The 18,882-nt window shown below is 45.2% G+C and overlaps 1 protein-coding gene across 50 annotated transcripts in view; it reads left to right on the forward strand.

Annotated features, from left to right (window-relative positions):
* Nucleotides 1-18,882, forward strand: part of OBSCN (obscurin, cytoskeletal calmodulin and titin-interacting RhoGEF) — a 281,685-nt gene that overhangs the window by 170,375 nt on the left and 92,428 nt on the right. For all 50 annotated transcript variants that reach the window (XM_083466412.1, XM_083466407.1, XM_083466411.1 and 47 more), the window contains 15 exons: nucleotides 228-506; nucleotides 2,699-2,777; nucleotides 3,553-3,677; nucleotides 5,232-5,429; nucleotides 7,529-7,561; nucleotides 7,729-7,827; nucleotides 9,643-9,864; nucleotides 10,129-10,195; nucleotides 10,344-10,373; nucleotides 11,114-11,151; nucleotides 13,081-13,203; nucleotides 13,680-13,819; nucleotides 15,170-15,370; nucleotides 16,450-16,532; nucleotides 16,911-17,084. In XM_083466412.1, the coding sequence (XP_083322538.1) occupies nucleotides 228-506; nucleotides 2,699-2,777; nucleotides 3,553-3,677; nucleotides 5,232-5,429; nucleotides 7,529-7,561; nucleotides 7,729-7,827; nucleotides 9,643-9,864; nucleotides 10,129-10,195; nucleotides 10,344-10,373; nucleotides 11,114-11,151; nucleotides 13,081-13,203; nucleotides 13,680-13,819; nucleotides 15,170-15,370; nucleotides 16,450-16,532; nucleotides 16,911-17,084 (1,891 nt within the window). The remainder of the gene's footprint in view (nucleotides 1-227; nucleotides 507-2,698; nucleotides 2,778-3,552; nucleotides 3,678-5,231; nucleotides 5,430-7,528; nucleotides 7,562-7,728; nucleotides 7,828-9,642; nucleotides 9,865-10,128; nucleotides 10,196-10,343; nucleotides 10,374-11,113; nucleotides 11,152-13,080; nucleotides 13,204-13,679; nucleotides 13,820-15,169; nucleotides 15,371-16,449; nucleotides 16,533-16,910; nucleotides 17,085-18,882) is intronic.

The raw sequence follows: 18,882 nt of genomic DNA on the forward strand, positions 1-18,882 counted from the left end.
GAGTGGTACCTATTTATCTACTTGCACTCTGACGTGCTTTCGAACTGCTAGGTTGGCAGGAGCAGGGACCGAGCAACGGGAGCTCACCCCGTCACGGGGATTCGAACCACCGACCTTTTGATCAACAAGTCCTAGGCTCTGTGGTTTAACCCACAGTGTCCCTACAGATACTTGCCACATAAATATGTAGATTTCTGTTTTTGTAATTATCCTCAAAACAATTCCAGCTCCCATCTTCATAACTGAACTTCAAAACCAAGAGGTACAGGATGGATATCCAGTCAGTTTTGACTGTGTTGTTATCGGCAAGCCAACCCCCACCATCCGGTGGTTCAAGGATGGGAGGGTTATTGAAGAGGACGATCACTACATGATCAACGAGGACCAGGAAGGCTGCCACCAGCTGATCATTACCGCTGTGGTCCCTCTTGACATGGGTGTCTACCGCTGTCTGGCTGAAAACAGCATGGGCGTGTCTTCAACTAAAGCCGAGCTGAGAGTGGACTGTGAGTATTACCCAGAGACACAGAAATACTCAAGTTCAATAATTATGACCTGGAATAATAATAATAATAATAATAATAATAATAATAATAATAATATAATGAAAATTTTATTTGTATCCCGCCCTTCCCGGCCAAAGCTGGGCTCAGAGCGGCTAACAACAAGTAAGAATAGCACAGACCTACATAAAATCACACAGTCAATTAATTAAAATACATTCTAAAATCAATTCAGAATCAAATTAATGGCAACCATTGGATTAAAGTTCTATGAGGATTACAGAAGGAGAGAAGGGGTCAGACTGTGCCTTGGCCAAAGGTCTTGCAGGCCCTGTGGAAAGATGTCAAGTCCCACAGGGCCCTAGTCTCTTGTGACAGAGCGTTCCACCAGATCGGGGCCACGGCCAAAAAAGCCCTGGCTCTGTTTGAGGCCAGCCTAACCTCCCTGCGGCCCAGGATCTCCAAGATGTTTTTATTTGAAGACCGTAAGTTCCTCTGTGGGGCATACCAGGAGAGGCGGTCCCGTAGATACGAGGGTCCTAGGCCGTATAGGGCTTTAAAGGTTAAAACCAGCACCTTGAACCTGATCCTGTACTCCACCGGGAACCAGTGCAGCTGGTATAGCACCGGGTGAATGTGATCCCGCGGCGGGGACCCCGTAAGGAGTCTCGCCACGGCATTCTGCACCCGCTGGAGTTTCAAGGGCAGCCCCACATAGGAAGTGTAAAATGCATCACAACCACTGTGTCCTATCACACATGACTAAGTGAATAGGGGGCTGTCAAATTCAAAGAGGATGGTGAGATCATTGTCAGTTTAGAAATAGGCAAATACTCATTGTGGGTGAATCCATCCCTAGTTTGCTATGCATTCGGAGCACTCCACGCACCACAAAATTCCTGTGTGAGAGGCATGAACAAGCTCCTGGTATGCAGATCATTGTAAACAACAAGTACAGTGGTACCTCGGGTTAAGTACTTAATTCATTCCGGAGGTGCGTTCTTAACCTGAAGCACCACTTTAGCTAATGGGGCCTCCTGCTGCTGGCGCACTGCTGCTGCACGATTTCTGTTCTCATCCTGAAGCAAAGTTCTTAACCCGAGGTAATATTTCTGGGTTAATGGAGTCTGTAACCTGAAGTGTATGTAACCTGAAGCGCATGTAACCCGAGGTACCACTGTGCTGGGAAGCCGCAGTCAATCACAGTTTTCCAGCTTAAATATAATCAGCAACCCCTCCCCACATAAAATGTTATGATAGAGTCACAAAATCATAGAATTGTAGGAAGACACAAGATCTACCCACTTTGGAAGAATGGCAGATGAAGGTCATAGACTACATGGGACTGGCGGAAATGACCGGCAGAATCCGTGACCAGGGGAAAGAGACAGCGGATGAAGACTGGAAGAAATTTAAAATTTATCTTAAGAAACATTGTAAAATTAATGAATGCTAAAATGTTGAGGTTTTAGAAAAAAGGGGATTATAGCTGTAAAAATTAAGTAAAAGAAAAAATAAGGGAAAATTTGATAAAACCAAGGGGTAGGATTTGCTGAAACAAATTTGGAAACTGGGGTGCAAAAAGGGGAGGTATGGGGAAGTCAGCGAAGTAAGGTTTAAGAAAAAAGGATTTGAAATTATACATGTTTGTTTGTGTGTTTGTTTGTTTGTATTGTGTAATGTTTGTGCTTATAAAAATTGTGAAAAACCAATAAAAATCTTTTTTTAAAAAACCAAAATCATAGAATTGTAAAGTTGGAAGGGGCCATAGAATCAGAATTGAAGGGACCCCAGTGTTCAACATATGGCTGCATACACACCCTGATTCCTACATGCAACTGTCTTTCAGTGAAGGATTTTAAAAACTTGTGGATGGCAAACATTTTCTCCCTGTGCTCTTGTGAGCCTCCCTAGAAGTTGGATCCTTACCCCTGTCTGCAATGTGTTGGAACAGTCTGAAAGGTCTTTTGAACAACACCTTCTGGGGCTCTCAGTAACTCCACTTGCACTTCTTCCACTTTGCTGCGTAAGCAGCAGAGAGTACATTTTGAGAGTAAACCATTGATACTGCCAGAGGATTGGTGAACAACCTCCTCTCTGCACAACTGCCTTGGCCTCCCCTGTGTTGCCTCTGTTAGTACTCCTGACATGAAGCAACACACAATGTTTGGATTTTTTTCTTTTCCATTCACTAGTGACCAGTACAGACTATGATACAGCAGCAGATGCAACAGAAACTTCATCCTACTACAGCGCCAAAGGGTATCTCTCCAGGTAAGCGCTACCTGCACACTGGAAAACGTTACACTGTCATCACAATGTTGTTGATGTTTAGTCGTGTCCGACTCTGCGTGACCCCATGGACCAGAGCACGCCAGGCACTCAGGGCTGATTTCCTTAAGAATCAATAGGTTTGATCTTCTTGCAGTCCATGGGACTCTCAAGAGTCTCCTCCAGCACCAGAATTCAAAAGCATCCATTCTTCGGCGATCAGCCTTCTTTATGGTCCAGCTCTCACTTCCATACATCACTCCTGGGAAAACCATAGCTTGAACTATACGGACCTTTGTTGGCAAGGTGATGTCTCTGCTTTTTAGGATGCTGTCTAGGTTTGTCGTTGCTTTTCTCCCAAGAAGCAGGCGTCTTTTAATTTCATGGCTGCTGTCACCATCTGCAGTGATCATGGAACCCAAGAAAGTAAAATCTCTCATTGCCTCCATTTCTTCCCCTTCTATTTGCCAGGAGGTGATGGGCCCAGTGGCCATGATGTCATCACAATATTAGTATATAAAACCAATATTGGTATATAAAAGAGTTGGAAGGGGCCACGGGGGTTATTTAGCCCAACCCACTGCAATGCAGGAATCTTTTGGCTTGAACCCAGAACACTGAGATTAAGAATTTAATGCTCTACTTACTGAGCTATCCGGCAGCTCATTGTGGCCACAGGAACCTTCTGTGTTGGCCACAGCTCATGGTAAGCTGTCTTTTCACCAGAGCTTTGGGTTATATGTAAAACATTTCATTTATTCCTCCCTGCCTGAACCAGCCGTGAACAAGAAGGAGTGGAATCTATGACTGAAGAGGAGCAGCTGCCACAGATTCTAGATGAACTTCACGACATCCATGTAGCTCCAGGAGCAGCTTTGGCCAAATTCCATCTGAAGGTGAAAGGTAACCAAAACTCCCCACCTCTGCTGTGTGTCAACTTTTGGCAGAACCTGCTTACTTTTTCATAAAACGTATCTACAATTTAGGATTATTATTATATTTATTACCCACCCTTCACCAGCAGGTTGCAGTACATTTCTTCAGTATGTTCATATTCTAAAGATGAATTTTTGACCCAGTGGGTGTCATCTAGCTACATAGATGCTCTAGTGCAAGGATTTCTGCTTACACAACTAAATTTCTCCTTCCCATGCCTCCTGTGTCCTCCCCAAATCTGCTCTGGAGAGTTGGGGGGGCCTCAGATCAGAAGGTGATTGGGGAGGCCCGGCAAAAGAACAGTGGCAAAAGAAATTGATGGACTATGTGGAATTGGCAAAAGTAAAGGTAGGGGACCCCTGACCATTAGGTCCAGTCGTGGATGACTCTGGGGTTGCGGCGCCCATCTCGCTTTACTGGCCGAGGGAGCCGGCGTACAGCTTCCAGGTCATGTGGCCAGCAGGACTAAGGCACTTCTGGTGAACCAGAGCAGCACACAGAAATGCCATTTACCTTCCCACCACAGTGGTACCTATTTATCTACTTGCACTTTGACGTGCTTTTGAACTGCTAGGTTGGCAGGAGCAGGGACCGAGCAACGAGAGCTCACCACGTCACGGGGATTCTGACGCACAAGCTACATGACAAGGGCAATCGTGGCTTTAAAGAGGAATGGGAACCTTTTACAAAGTGTTTAAACAAACAACAAAATGAGCTGGACTCCTTGGCAGGTTTTGAATAAACACGCACAATTTATTCGTTAACATAACAGATGGAAAAAATAGAAATTTTTACATTTTTATAACATGCAGAGAACAATGTATGTAAATAAATCAGAAAGAGGAACTGGGGGAAGTCGTAGGGGGGAGAGGGGTATGTGGGGGTGGGAGGGAAAAATGGGGGGGGATACAATTGTTGAAATAATTTGTTATGTGAAAATAACCAATAAAAACTTTTTTTTAAAAAAAGGAGGGGCTTGGGGAGGGGGAGCTATTTTGCTTAACCTTACATTGAGCAAATCTGTTTAGCTGAATAGCGCCTATTGTTGCTACTCTTTCCTTGGAGGGGTACATGTGTGTTCAAAAGAGCTAAGCATGGGGGCTAGGAAATTTAACCAATCTCTTCTCACTTTTCTTTTTGATATACAGTGGTGCCCCGCAAGACGAATGCCTCGCAAGACGGAAAACTCGCTAGACGAAAGAGTTTTCCGTTTTGGAGGTGCTTCGCAAAACGAATCTCCTATGGGCTTGCTTCGCAAGACGACAATGTCTTGCGAGTTCCTGCTGGTTTTTTCCCCCTTTCCCCCCTTTTTCTAAGCCGCTAAGCCGCTTATCAGCTGATCCGATCAGCAGATAAGCCGCTAAAAGCCTCTAAAAGCCGCTAATAGCGCTAATCCTTCAATGGGCTTGCTTCGCAAGACGAAAAAAACCGCTAGACGAAGAGAATCACAGAACGGATTCTTTTCATCTTGCGAGGCACCACTGTACCGTATCTATTCCCACCTTTCTTTATTCTGCATAGGTTACCCACAGCCTCGCCTCTACTGGTTCAAAGATGGTCAGCCGCTGCATGCATCAGACCGGCTCTTGAAGACAGACAAGAGGGAGTTTCATGCCCTTGAAATTCTCAACGTCACAAAGCAGGACGCTGGTCAATATTCTGTATTTATTAGGAACTCGGCTGGTTCAGCATATTCAGCGGCCAGGTTGCTTGTCAAAGGTTAGCCGTGTGATGCTGAAATGGTGGCTTATGTTGTGCCCAGAAGTGTGTGTGAGGCCTAACGCTCTCAACAAGAATAACAAAAGAATGGTATATTGCTTATCCAGTGCCAAGCAGCCTGCAAAACAAAATTTAAAATTAAAACAAGGGATAGCTAACTGGCAAAACAATTTCTCTGGCTCCTGGGCACATTGATAAATGTTAGTAGGAGGTGCACCAAATATCTAGTTTTATTTTTGAACTAGAAATTAGCAAAATGGTATGGTAGTAGTTTCTCTCCCACAACCCGCTCACATTATTTTTTGCTAATATTCTCCTTCTTAAATGCCATGGTTTCACTTTGTAGCCATATCTTCTTCCTACCTACAGGTGAAACTTGAAAAATTAGAATATCGTGGAAAAGTTCATTTATTTCAGTAATTCAACTTAAAAGGTGAATCTAATATATGAGATAGACTCATGACATGCAGAGATAGATATGTCAAACCTTTATTTGTTGTGATGATTATGGCATACAGCTGATGAAAACCCCAAATTAACAATCATAGAAAATTAGCATATTAAATGAAATCAGCAAAACAAGGACTGCAAATAGAGCAATATTGGACCTCTGAGAAGCAGAAGCATGCATATGTACTCAGTGCTTGGTTTGGGCCCCTTTTGCATCAATTACTGCCTCAGTGCGGCGTGGCATGGATGCTATCAGCCTGTGGCACTTCTGAGGTGTTATGGAAGACCAGGATGCTTCAATAGCAGCCTTCAGCTCTTCTGCATTGCTTGGTCTCATGTCTCTCATCTTTCTCTTGGCAATGCCCCATAGATTCTCTATGGGGTTCAGGTCAGGCGAGTTTGCTGGCCAATCAAGCACGATATTATAATTTTTCGAGTTTCACTTGTAATTTAGTCAAGGGTGATCCATCTAATCATGGAACAAGTCTCTATGGCCCACTGGATTTGGCTGTGTGTTGATGTCCTGACAGTAAGAGCTGTTCGACAGTGGAATTTGCTGCCAAGGAGTGTGGTGGAGTCTCCTTCTTTGGAGGTCTTTAAGCAGAGGCTTGACAACCATATGCCAGGAGTGCTCTGATGGTGTTTCCTGCTTGGCAGGGGGTTGGACTCGATGGCCCTTGTGGTCTCTTCCAACTCTATGATTCTATGATTCTATGAATGAAGACTCTAACAGGCAAAGGCAATGAAAATGAATTAAGTAGACATTTTCTCAAAGCACACATTTAAAAAATCAGTGTGAAAAGGAAGTCTTTTTGATATGAAATGGCCACCCTCCCAAAAAATGTGAATAGCTTCAATTCTACTCTAATTTTAATTATTGTTTGGTAAAAAGTGGACCCACAATTTTCCTACAAGGGGATCCCTCCCCCCAAGAAGCTAAAATTTCCACATTTTATTGGACTCCCTCTCTTTGGGTTTAGTAGGTAATGCAAATCTTTGTGTCCTATTGTTTTGAACCCTTATTGGTAACTGGGACCATTTAAAGAATCTGACCACCTATGAAGTGCTTTGAATTTGTAGCAAAATGGACTCACGGATCTCTTTCTAAAGAAGAGAACAGCCCTACCATCCAAGAATTCAAAAGTTGGCCATGCTAACTTGAAAGCAGATAGACACAACCCATCAAATCGTTGGTGGGTTTTCTGAATGTCTAATGTGGTGCCAAAAAAAGACATGGGGATCTTTGTTAGACACATTGATCACTTCCAGGCTAGGGTTGCCCTATTTCAAAAGGGAGATTAAACAATGTTGGTTATTTAACGAGCATTCATCCTGATTTGGTTGTGAAGAGATTAGGTGATGTTGTGTCCAAACAAGTGTTGACCCCACACTTTCCAGTGCCACTCTCCTGATCACAAAAAGGCCAATAATTTGCAGAAGCAGGCTTCTTGCACAGGACCTCTCAGCCAGCTATAATTGTGCAGCCTGAATTTGCTGCTATGTGATTGAATCCCGCTCAAAATTAGCAACAGTATGAAAGCCCTTTTGGTGGAAATTGAGGCCTAGCACTTGCTATACCATTTTGGATGACAGGTGTGGGCTCACGTGATCTGTCACCTGATGGTGCTGCTGTTCTTTCAATTTTGCAGGGCCTGGCGAGGAAGAAGAGAAACCCAGAAGAGGTGAGACAAGAAACAAGAGGAATTGGTGGGAACAAAGGTCTTGGCTGCCCTTGCGCTGAGGCTGCCCTTTCAAAGCTGTGAACTCTAGAGCAGCCCCAGCTCTGTGGAACTTAGTCCTATTGCCCCGTCACATTTTTATGTTTCTCTCTGAACAACTTCATTTTCAGATGTTCATGAGCAGCTGGTGCCACCAAGGTTCCTGGAACGATATACCAACAAAAAAGTGAGGGAAGGTGCAAGCATTACCCTTTCAGTGAAAGTTGAAGGTAAATTACCGTATTTTTCGCTCTATAACACGCACCCGACCATAACACGCACTTAGTTTTTAGAGGAGGAAAACAAGAAAAAAAATATATTCTAAACGAAACAGTGGATGTATGATTTTTGTGGTTCATGCTGTGGCCACAGACATGTGGTCTGTCGGTGAGTTTGGGGTAGCCCAATGAAAAAATCCTGAGGATCCATGTGGATCCATGCTTTGTAACCACGTTTTTGCACCACTGCGGCCCCAGGCAACAGTGGGTGCGTGATTTTTTGGGTGCAAGCTGTAGCCATGGACATGCTATGTGATCTGATTGTGAATTTGGGGTGACCCTGTGCAAAAATCCTGAGGATCCATGTGGATCCATGCTTTGTAACCAGGCTCTCTGTCCCTCTCTCCTCCCCACTCAGCGGCTCTTCTCCCACTTTCCTGTTTCAAAGAGAGCCATGGAGGAGGGAAGGAAGGGGAACCATGGATCCTCTGCTCACGACTGCAGCAGATCCCCCTGCCATCCGTAGGCATTCGCTCCATAACACGCACAGACATTTCCCCTTACTTTCTAGGAGGAAAAAAGTGAGTGTTATGGAGCAAAAAATACGGTAACTTAGAGGCATTCTCGCTACTCCAACTACCCTGCTCCATGATTGAATTTGCCTATCCAGGGGAGACAAAGGTTGTAGTGGAGTCAATGCATGCTTTGCTTTCCAGCATGCACAAAGAGAGGTCCTTGCCCCAAGGATCCTGCCTCTAAAGTTTGACACTGGGAAGAGGAAGGGAGGGAAAGGGGCAATGTTTTAGCAAGGGATTAATATGAGTAGTTTCATTTTAATGAATTAAGACTGTGCAAGAGCTGGACCATAACGAAGGCTGATCACTGAAGAATGGATGCTTTTGAATTATGGTGCTGGAGGAGACACTTGAGAGAGTCCCATGGACTGCAAGAAGATCAAACCTCTCCATTCTGAAGCAAATCAGCCCTGAGTGCTCACTGGAAGGACAGATCCTGAAGCTGAGGCTCCAATACTTTGGCCACCTCATGAGAAGAGAAGACTCCATGGAAAAGACCCTGATGTTAGGAAACATGGAGGGCACAAGGAGAAGGGGACGACAGAGGACGAGATGGTTGGACAGTGTTCTCAAAGCTATCAGTTTGACCAAACTGCGGGAGGCAGTGGAAGACAAGAGTGCCTGGTGTGCTCTGGTCCATGGGGTCATGAATAGTTGGACACACCTAAACGACTAAACAACAACAACAAAACTGTGCAGCATTTTCCCCCCATGTATTTTTAGGCTGTGAACCACCCTAAGGTCTATGGATGAAGGGTGGTGTACAAATTTAATAAATAATAATAATAATTTGTTGAAATATTTATAGACCACCCTTTCATAAGAATACAGTGCATAAAATTACAATAAGATAAAGAAAGAAAAATCAATAACAGCATCAGCCAAAACATGAATAGAAACTGGCTGGTAAAAAGGATTTCATATTGCAAAGGTTTGTTTGAATAACACCGTTTTTAGGATATGTCTAAGAATGCAGACTGTATGGGGGTGGAATGGCTCATTAGCATGCCAGAGGCTTGTTCAGGGTCGGAATTAACAAGTCTAATCACTTTACCAACTAAGAACAGCCATGCAACTGTCAATCTGACCATCTTCTCTCTGTTCTGGCCAGGTGAGGTTTCCAGAATTGTGGATGAAGACTGGGGTGCTAAGCAAAGACTTTACGCAAATGGCAGGACTTGGGAAGGGAGGTTATCTGGGTGACCAGAAGAAATGATACGCTAACAGCACCCTCATTTTCCCCCCTTTGTAGGATGTCCACCACCCTCAGTGACTTGGCTGAAGGAAGAGTACCATGGAGAAGACATCCTTTGGATCAAGCCGGACACCCCAGGCTATAAACTTGCCAGCTCCAACATGCACCATAGTCTCATCCTGCTGGATGTGAAGAAGGAGTTCAGCGGAAACTACACCTGCATTGCGTCCAATCAGGCTGGGCAGTCTATCTGTAGCTCCTCCTTAGAAGTTCTGGATGGTAAGCGCTTCACCAACTTCTCTATTTCCATATTTATATGTGCTGGCTGTTTCATTAAAATTGGCTTCACGCTAGTCATAATCTCTGGGTTTCTGTGTGGTCACCAGTGGCCATGGAAATACAACTTACGTGTACAGAGCATGTACACTCCCCGTCACCCCACAAATAAAAACAATAGTGCTTTCCCCAACTTGTGAAAAAGTCTACTGATAGGTTTGTGAGACACGCCTACTGATAGGTTTGCTGTCATTCATTCCCTTGCAGTGAAAGAGGCCGAGGTTCTCACCCAGGAGCGTGTGATGGTGACAGAGGCCATCATGACATCACTTGGGTAAGTGGGAGGCTGTGTGGCTGGAGGTTAGGATGCTGCACAGAGAGACTAGAAAAAAACCTGAATGTGTCTTAAGATTTTCAGACTGGAAACTCACTGGAGATCCTCTTCTCCTCACCTTCTTCTTCCCTTTTTGTTTTTGTCACAGGTATGAAGAAAAGGAAAGGAAAGAACATGGGTAATGTCTGAAAGTTCTTGTTAACACATAGTGATATTGGCAATGTTTAAAACTTTGTGTTATTCAGTTACTGAATTCTAATTTTTGGTATCCTTTAAAATGCATTTCCCTCTGTCAAGATAGTGTGGCAGAACCCACACTCTGCAACTCCCTGCCTATTGAACTCACTGCACTCTTTTTGGCCCCTGCTAAAAACATTTTTCTTCAGGGAAACCTTCCCAGAAATGTAGAGCATTGGTTTGCATTTTAATCTGTTTTTAGTTGATCGCTGGCTTTATTATTTCCCTGAATGTTTTAAGCAGATTTTTTAAAACCGTTTTCACTGATAATTTTATTGTTTTCTTCTTTTTGCAAACCTCTCTGAGGGATTTTGTTTTTTTGGGGGGGGGCCAATCATGTGGTATATAAGTTTTATGAATTTTTTAATTTTACCACGGCTTGGGACCAGTGTAGTTGAAATTGCCTGGCCTCTGTATGCCTCCTCGACCACTTCAATCTATGGAACTTGCAGTCTTAAAAGTATTATATGACATTTGCTCCATTTAGGTGAGGAGTTGAACTTTTAGTGTGGCTGCACTTATATTAATATCAGGCAGGCACCCTCATTCTAGTGTTTCAAGCAGCCGCTAAACACTTTTTTCTTTTATTTCTTTTTTATTATTTTCTTTCTTTCTTTTTTATTATTATTAAGCGCTTTATAAATTCTCATATATTTATACCTTCCCTTTTCTCTTCCTTAGAGTCGGGGTTTCTGTACATCCTCCTGAAGGCAGAAAAGGTATGAAAAGTTTCGCCTGTGCTTTAACTTCAAAATTTTACTAATGTAGATCACAGTTTGCTGTTCCATATAATGTTCTCTAATATGAATTACATAGTTTACAGCTGTAGTCTTTGATTTCTTCATCAAATAAATGTTTTTTCACTGAATAAATGGAAAAGAGAGAAGAGGCTGGTTTAAAGCTTCTGGGTTGTCAGGTTCATGCAGATCACGTTCAAATTAAATTCATTGCTTTAATTCAGGGGTCAGCAAACTTTTTCAGCAGGGGGCTGGTCCACTGTCCCTCAGACCTTGTGGGGGGCCGGACTATAAAATAAATAAATGAACAAATTCCTATGCCCCACAAATAACCCAGAGATGCATTTTAAATAAAAGGACACATTCTACTCATGTAAAAACATGCTGATTCCCAGACCATCCGTGGGCTGGATTTAGAAGGCGATTGGGCCGGATCTGACCCCCGGGCCTTAGTTTGCCTACCCATGTGTCAGGGAACTGACATCGAAGCGAGAGGCGAAGGGGAGGCTCCCAGATGATGCTGGCGAAGGTCCCAGCAGCAGGGGGAGAGACAGCTCAGTAGAGGGGGAAGCCAATCAGCGCAACACCGGGGATAAAGAGAGGCAGACGAGGGAAGTGGAGAGAGGGCTCAAGGACTCTTCACTGGACATCAGTGAGGAGAGCCCAGGTCCTCCGCTACCCACGCCTTCCCTGCGCAGAAGACTCCTGCGCAGTGAGAGGAGGAGGAGACTGGGTGTCAAACAACTTTTATGTTGGAAGAGGTTCAAGAAACATCCACTGACGGATTCTGCCAGTGACTGAGGCAGCCACGATGAGAAGGGGCTGCGCAGTCAGAAAGTTTTACAAGGCAAATTAACCGAGAAAGGCACCAGTTTACGCACGAGTAACTCATACCCACTACGCCATGCTTTAAATCTGCAACTAGCTACCTTCCCCTTCAACCAGGAATTGTATCTGTCAGGCAAGGCATCGTGTCAGTTGTACTGGTGACACTTAGGGTAACAGATACTAAACTACTAAATGTGTATGCATCATGTCAACCATGGGAGGGTGTTCATGCCTTTCAAATAAGGATTCTCATTTCAAAATACCGCCCTGCAGGATTCCACCCTTTCTGATTCCTGCTTGCAAGTATTTTGAAGTGATTGCTTTGATTTATGCACCTGTGCACCATTCATACCTCTTGCAAGGCTTGTACATCTTGTATCCTGGCATCTATACTGAAGTACAGATGTCTTAGGAAAAATACGCCATAAAAGGTGGGAAGGATGGTAAAAATGTTTTCACACTGGGAGCGGCCGCTGAGACCATATAACACTGGTCTTGAAAGACCAACACTGGCTCCCAGTACATTTCCAAGCACAATTCAAAGTGTTGGTGCTGAACTTTCAAGCCCTAAATGGCCCCGGTCCAGTATACCTGAAGGAGCGTCTCCACCCCCATCGTTCTGCCCGGACACTGAGGTCCAGCTCCGAGGGCCTTCTGGCAGTTCCCTCGCTGCGAGAAGCCAAGTTACAGGGAACGAGGCAGAGGGCCTTCTCGGTAGTGCCTAAGCCAATACCACTCATCACCTGTAACCTGTAATACGTTGTGGCCTTATTTAGCCCATTAACCTTAATAACTGTGTCATGTGTCTTTATTGGGGGGGGGGGGGGGACTCACCACGCATTTATGTCAATCATGAATTGTGTCTGTGTTTGCTTCCCTCCTTTATAGAGTCTCTGGCATTCATTGCTAGGGTTCCCAGAAGTGAAAATCCAGAAAAAGTTATTGAGCTTATTTTTGGAGGGTGGGTGGGTGTTAAAGTTATTGAGCCCTAGTTATAGCAGACACTACTGATTGAGATGGGTATAAACAGCTTCCTATGTTCTTATGACTTTACGGCTTAAGTACCTCACTCTTCTTTGACAGGGGAACTTATGGAAGGTGAAGCTGGTCGGAGCCACATTTCACTTGCTGAGGTTGGGACTGAGGAATTCCTCCAGAAACTGACATCGCAGATCACAGAAATGGTATCTGCAAAGATTAGTCAAGGTAACAGCTTGTCTGAGCATGTTGACAGTCAGTTTTCAGTCTGAGACAGAAGCATACATGCCAGACTAGCTCATGTTTATTGGTCCCTATCAAAGGCGTCCCATTGGACCTTTTTCAGACACTTTCCTACGCAAATTTCAAAATGCTAGTGTGGAAATCTCAGAATTGGCATTTAGGAAAGAGGAGGTTGGGACTAGTCACAACAGTAATTAACAGCCACATCCAACATCAGCCAAGTATTCAGACTGGAAGATTTAGACTAGTCTTTATGTTGCTGTTTCTGGATTTGATTTCACTGTGGCTAGTTTGGCGTTTTTAATTGATTTAAAGGCATTTGATTGCTTTATAGTGCATGTTCCCTTGAGGACTTGGGAAGTAGGGTATAAATTAAATGAATGAACAGAAGCATGCTTTTTCACAAAACAAAGCAATTATTTGCTAGGAGTGTATTTTAATTGTTCATGTTTCCACTTCAGCTACACTTCAAGTACCTGGAGCCGACAGTGACGATGAATCAAAAACGCCATCTCCATCCCCACGACACGGCAGGTCCAGGCCTTCCTCAACTGCTCAGGAGTCTTCCTCTGAATCAGATGAGGGGGATGCAAGGGGAGAGGTATAATATTTGCATAAGTGAACTGGATGAATGCCCAAGGAAGAGTGATTCAGCGCAGAACATTCCATGAGTTCCCCAGAATATAAAAAGGCAACTACAGCATTGTATCTCAAACTAGCATTGCAATTGGTGTTGGGCCCAGAGAGCTGATACCTTTGGACTGCTCCACAGGAATAATATAATGGGTCAACCAAATGTGGTGTAGTGGTTAAGAGCAGTAGACTCGTAATCTGGGGAACCGGGTTCGCATCTCCGCTCCTCCACATGCAGCTGCTGGGTGACCTTGGGCTAGTCACACTTCTCTGAAGTCTCTCAGCCCCACTCACCTCACAGAGTGTTTGTTGTGGGGGAGGAAGGGAAAGGAGAATGTTAGCCGCTTTGAGACTCCTTAGGGTATTGATAAAGCGGGATGTCAAATCCAAACTCTTCTTCCTCTTCTTCTTCTTCCCCACTAATCCCAAATGAAGCCAGTTTGCCTTACAGGTGTACATTCCTAGTACAGACTTTCTACCACCTGTTCATAAAGGTGTGTTCTTCATTCCTTGAGGTAATTTGGAAGACTGATTTCGGGCTTGAGAAACTGGTTGGATGGAGTACGTTTGAGGTGAAAATTGATTTGCAATAGAAAGAGCTCCCGATCATAAGATAGTAACTCTAGTGTAAAATTTTAGGTGATGTTGATCTGTGGCTGGAAGATAGATACCATTTTGACTAGAAGTAGGCAGCCTATGGACATTCAGACCACTATTGCTTTTGGTAACCCTCTCGCACTGCCATGTATTTCATTCCAGTAAAAGCAAATTTGGGATTAGCCAAATTACCATCTAGTGGAAGGGTTTGTAGTAAATGTTCCTACTTATTTTTTACAGCATCTAGCGCTGCACATTGCTGCAACAAGCAGAAACATTGATAAGTGGTCCACAAAGACCACCAGTAATTTTCACTTGAGGGAAAAGGTTGGGAACCACTGATCTAGCCAATCCTTGCCTGGGTGGGATTTAATCAATTGCTGAGTCCAGTAGACCAAACTGATACTCTCTGTAATTCTAGATGCAGCTAGAAGCAGTTGGTTGTGGCAGTCAGTCTCTCTAACGTCACATCAACACTGCACATTGATAGCACATGGCTTCTCCCCCAAAATCCTGGCACCTGTAGTTTGTAAAAGGTGCTGGGAACTGTAGCCCTGTGGAGGGCAAACTATAGTTCCCAGGACTCTTTGGCGGGGGGAGCGGGAGCCATGTAGTTTAAATGTATGGTGTGGATGTGATCTGAATATCAAGTAGGCTTTCTGCAAATTGGTGTCCTTTTCCTATAAAAATATATACTGAAATATATACCGTCTTCCTACAGATTTTTGACATCTACATGGTTACAGCAGACTACCTGCCCATGGGTGCTGATCGTGAAACCATCAGCCTGAAGGAAGGACAATACGTGGAAGTCCTGGATTCGGCTCATCCTCTGAAATGGCTAGTGAGGACCAAGCCCACCAAGTCCAACCCATCCAGGCAAGGTTGGGTTTCTCCTGCCTATCTGGATAAGAGGTTAAAGGTGAGAAGCATCCATGTTTGGGTTCTCCAACATCAGATTTCTTTTGCTTGAGATTTCCTCAGGGACATGCAGACAAAGGATCTAGGAGTCTTGGTTGACCACAAACTTGACATGAGCCAACAGTGTGACGCGGCAGCTAAAAAAGCCAATGCAATTCTGGGCTGCATCAATAGGAGTATAGCATCTAGATCAAGGGAAGTAATAGTGCCACTGTATTCTGCTCTGGTCAGACCTCACCTGGAGTACTGTGTCCAGTTCTGGGCACCACAATTCAAGAAGGACACTGACAAACTGGAACGTGTCCAGAGGAGGGCAACCAAAATGGTCAAAGGCCTGGAAACGATGCCTTATGAGGAACGGCTAAGGGAGCTGGGCATGTTTAGCCTGGACAAGAGGAGGTTAAGGGGTGATATGATAGCCATGTTCAAATATATAAAAGGATGTCACATAGAGGAGGGAGAAAGGTTGTTTTCTGCTGCTCCAGAGAAGCGGACACGGAGCAATGGATCCAAACTACAAGAAAGAAGATTCTACCTAAACATTAGGAAGAACTTCCTGACAGTAAGAGCTGTTTGACAGTGGAATTTGCTGCCAAGGAGTGTGGTGGAGTCTCCTTCTTTTGGAGGTGTTTAAGCAGAGGCTTGACAACCATATGTCAGGAGTGCTCTGATGGTGTTTCCTGCTTGGCAGGGGGTTGGACTCGATGGCCCTTGTGGTCTCTTCCAACTCTATGATTCTATGATTCTAAGCCAAAGTTGTGTAAACAATTTATCTGACTGTATTGTACATCGCCCAGTGGCGTAGCGTGGGGGGTGCAGGGGGGGGCGGCCGCACCGGGCGCGACATCTGGGGGTTAGGGGGCGCAAATCCACGGGTTAGGGGGCGCAAATCCACAGGTTAGGGGGCGCAAATTACTTGCCTTACCCCGGGTGCTGACAACCCACCCTACGCCACTGACATCGCCCCAACCTCTTTGAGGAGGAAGGGTGATATGGTGTTGGACTATCGGAGGAAGAGAGGAGAACTAGTAGATGCAGAAATGACCAGATCTTAAATTTTATTCCCTTTATTATTTTTAGCTGTCTGCTGAGTGGGGCATTCCAGAGGTTCCAGAGTTCCATGGAGAATCAGTTTCAGAGGATGAATATAAAAAGAGGCTGAGGTGGGCACTTCACGAAGGTCCTTCCTGTAAGAGAGGTCCAATTCCATTTGTCTCTACGGGTGGGGCTGTTATCCATGAACTCTCCACTTTTATTCTGAATTAAAAACCAGTCTTGGAGCCATTCCAGAGGGCTGTGTCCAACGAAGTTCTAACACCCATTGAAATGAATGGACCTAAACCAGTCATGCCCATTAATTTCAATGGGTCTACTCTGGCTAGTGCGGGATACAACCCAGATTGTGCTCTCCATCCAGACTGGGGCACTACACCAGTTTCCTGCCAACTCTCCTTCCCAGATGTTAGTTATGGTAGAAGGCACCATTTTATGGGCTGGAACTGGAGCTACTAATGTATTCACCTATTTTCTCTTTCCACCAGCCTCATTATTCAAGACTTGCTGAACACCGAGGAGGAGTTTGTCAAGGACCTAGAGTTCCTCCAGACACACCACATTCAGTTCACCGAGACCTGCCCTGTCGTCCCTGTGGCTCTTTCCAGTCAGAAGCTCATCATCTTCAGGAACATCACCGACATTACCCACTTCCATTCCATGTATGTATAACTGGGGGACGGCATGGTCAGTGAGATAGAGGCCCAGCTAGCAGTGAATGTCTGAACTGATAGGCCTTTTTCTAGAGCAGTGTTTCCCAACCTAGGGCCTCCAGCTGTTTTTGGACTACAACTCCCATCATCCCTAGCTAGCAAGACCAGTGGTCAGGGATGATGGGAATTGTAGTTCAAAAACAGCTGGAGGCCCAAGGTTGGGAAACACTGTTCTAGAGGACCAGCCACTTTGGGAGGAGGCAATTTGGAGACTCAGGGAAATGTTACATATGATTTTTTAAAAACCAAATCAATACATCGATGGGACTCTTCCCTGTGAAACCCTCCAGCTTCCTTCTCTGTTTTTATTGCTCTGTGAAGACTTGGCTTTTTAAGGCAGGCTTCTGGTGGAGGCTGACTAGACTATGGGTTATTCCACACTTCTGCTTGTCCAGCTGCTTCCACCCAGGAAAACTCTGCTGAATTGGAGCAAACGTCAACTGGGTTTTCTATGGATTGATGTTTGCTCTGATTCAGAGGTGAAGAGTGGTAAAGAGTGCATTTTCTCTGGGGCAAGCAGCTGGACAAACAGAAAACCACTCGGGGTCCAAGCTTTCCAGCCAAGCAAAGTGTTTTATCCATCACTATGTTGGAGGGGAGTGAAAGAAACTTTTGTGTGTGATGGCCTGGGATTTGGACTCGGAGGCTGAACCTGAGGAATCTCAGCCTGCACAGGAGTCCCCGCCTCCAGAACCAGCTGAGCTGCGGCTGGGGCTTGAGCCTGAAGGGTCCAGGGTCCTCACCTGTGCTGGATCCTCAGGTGCAGGCACCAGCTGAGTCTGCTCTGGCTCCTGAAGTGATGGAGGACCCATTGCCTGCAGGTGCTCCACTCTCAGCCCCGTCAGGGGAAGCTGAGGTTGCCTCTGGGTCCGGTAACCCTCCAGCCTCTCCTGCAGAGGCTCAGGGCAGAGAAGCAGAGGGAACTAAGTTCCGGCAGGAGATTGCTCACCTCCAGGCCAGGAGAGCCGAGTCACCTGTGGACCGGGGCCGCCCTAGGCCTCGGGGCAGATAAAAGCCAGCCAGCCCCAGTCCCAGGTTGCGGGAGCAACATTGTTGGTAGCCAGTTCCTGCCTGCACCCTGTCCTCCTCTTCTGCTGGAGCTCCTGACCTCACCCGACTCCCTGCCTTGGACCCTGCTTCAGCTTTGACAGTCAGCCTCCATACCGCACCCTCGACCTCGGACTGGACTCTGACCTCGCCGCACGGTTAACCCTTGGAACCAGCACATTGTGGCTCAGTGCAGTTGTGCTCAAGCGGGGGTGCCAACTTGAATAAAATATGGGGGGGGCAAGTAAGCCCCACCCTGTATAATTGATCACATGACACGATGCACACACACCATTTAATGGCAATGGCCATCAACCTTTTGGGGGCCCTGGTCCCCTCAAATATTTTATTGGGGGAGGGGGTGAAGGCCTCTCTGCCCCTAGGAGTTGACTCCTATGTGCTTAGGTCCTACTTGTAGGCATATGGTTGGCCACTGTAGGAGCAGGATTCTGGACTACGTGGACCTTTCGCCTGATCCACCAGCCAGGTTTTTCTTAAGTTCTTGTGTACTGTTAGTTTAAGGCTGGATTTTTATGAATATTGTAACTTTCGTTTCCATTTGTGGTTAGCTGCTTTGAGTTTTCTTTTGGAAATAAAAGCAGAATAGTATTTCGTTAGTGAATAAATTTGCAGCTGTATTGTGCTTATGTCGGCACTGCTGTAAAAAACAACACCTGTGTGTATTCTGTCGGTTGGGATG

The sequence above is a fragment of the Podarcis liolepis genome (assembly GCF_965112155.1).
Source record: "Podarcis liolepis genome assembly, chromosome: 12".
NCBI classification, from domain to species: Eukaryota; Metazoa; Chordata; class Lepidosauria; order Squamata; family Lacertidae; genus Podarcis; species Podarcis liolepis.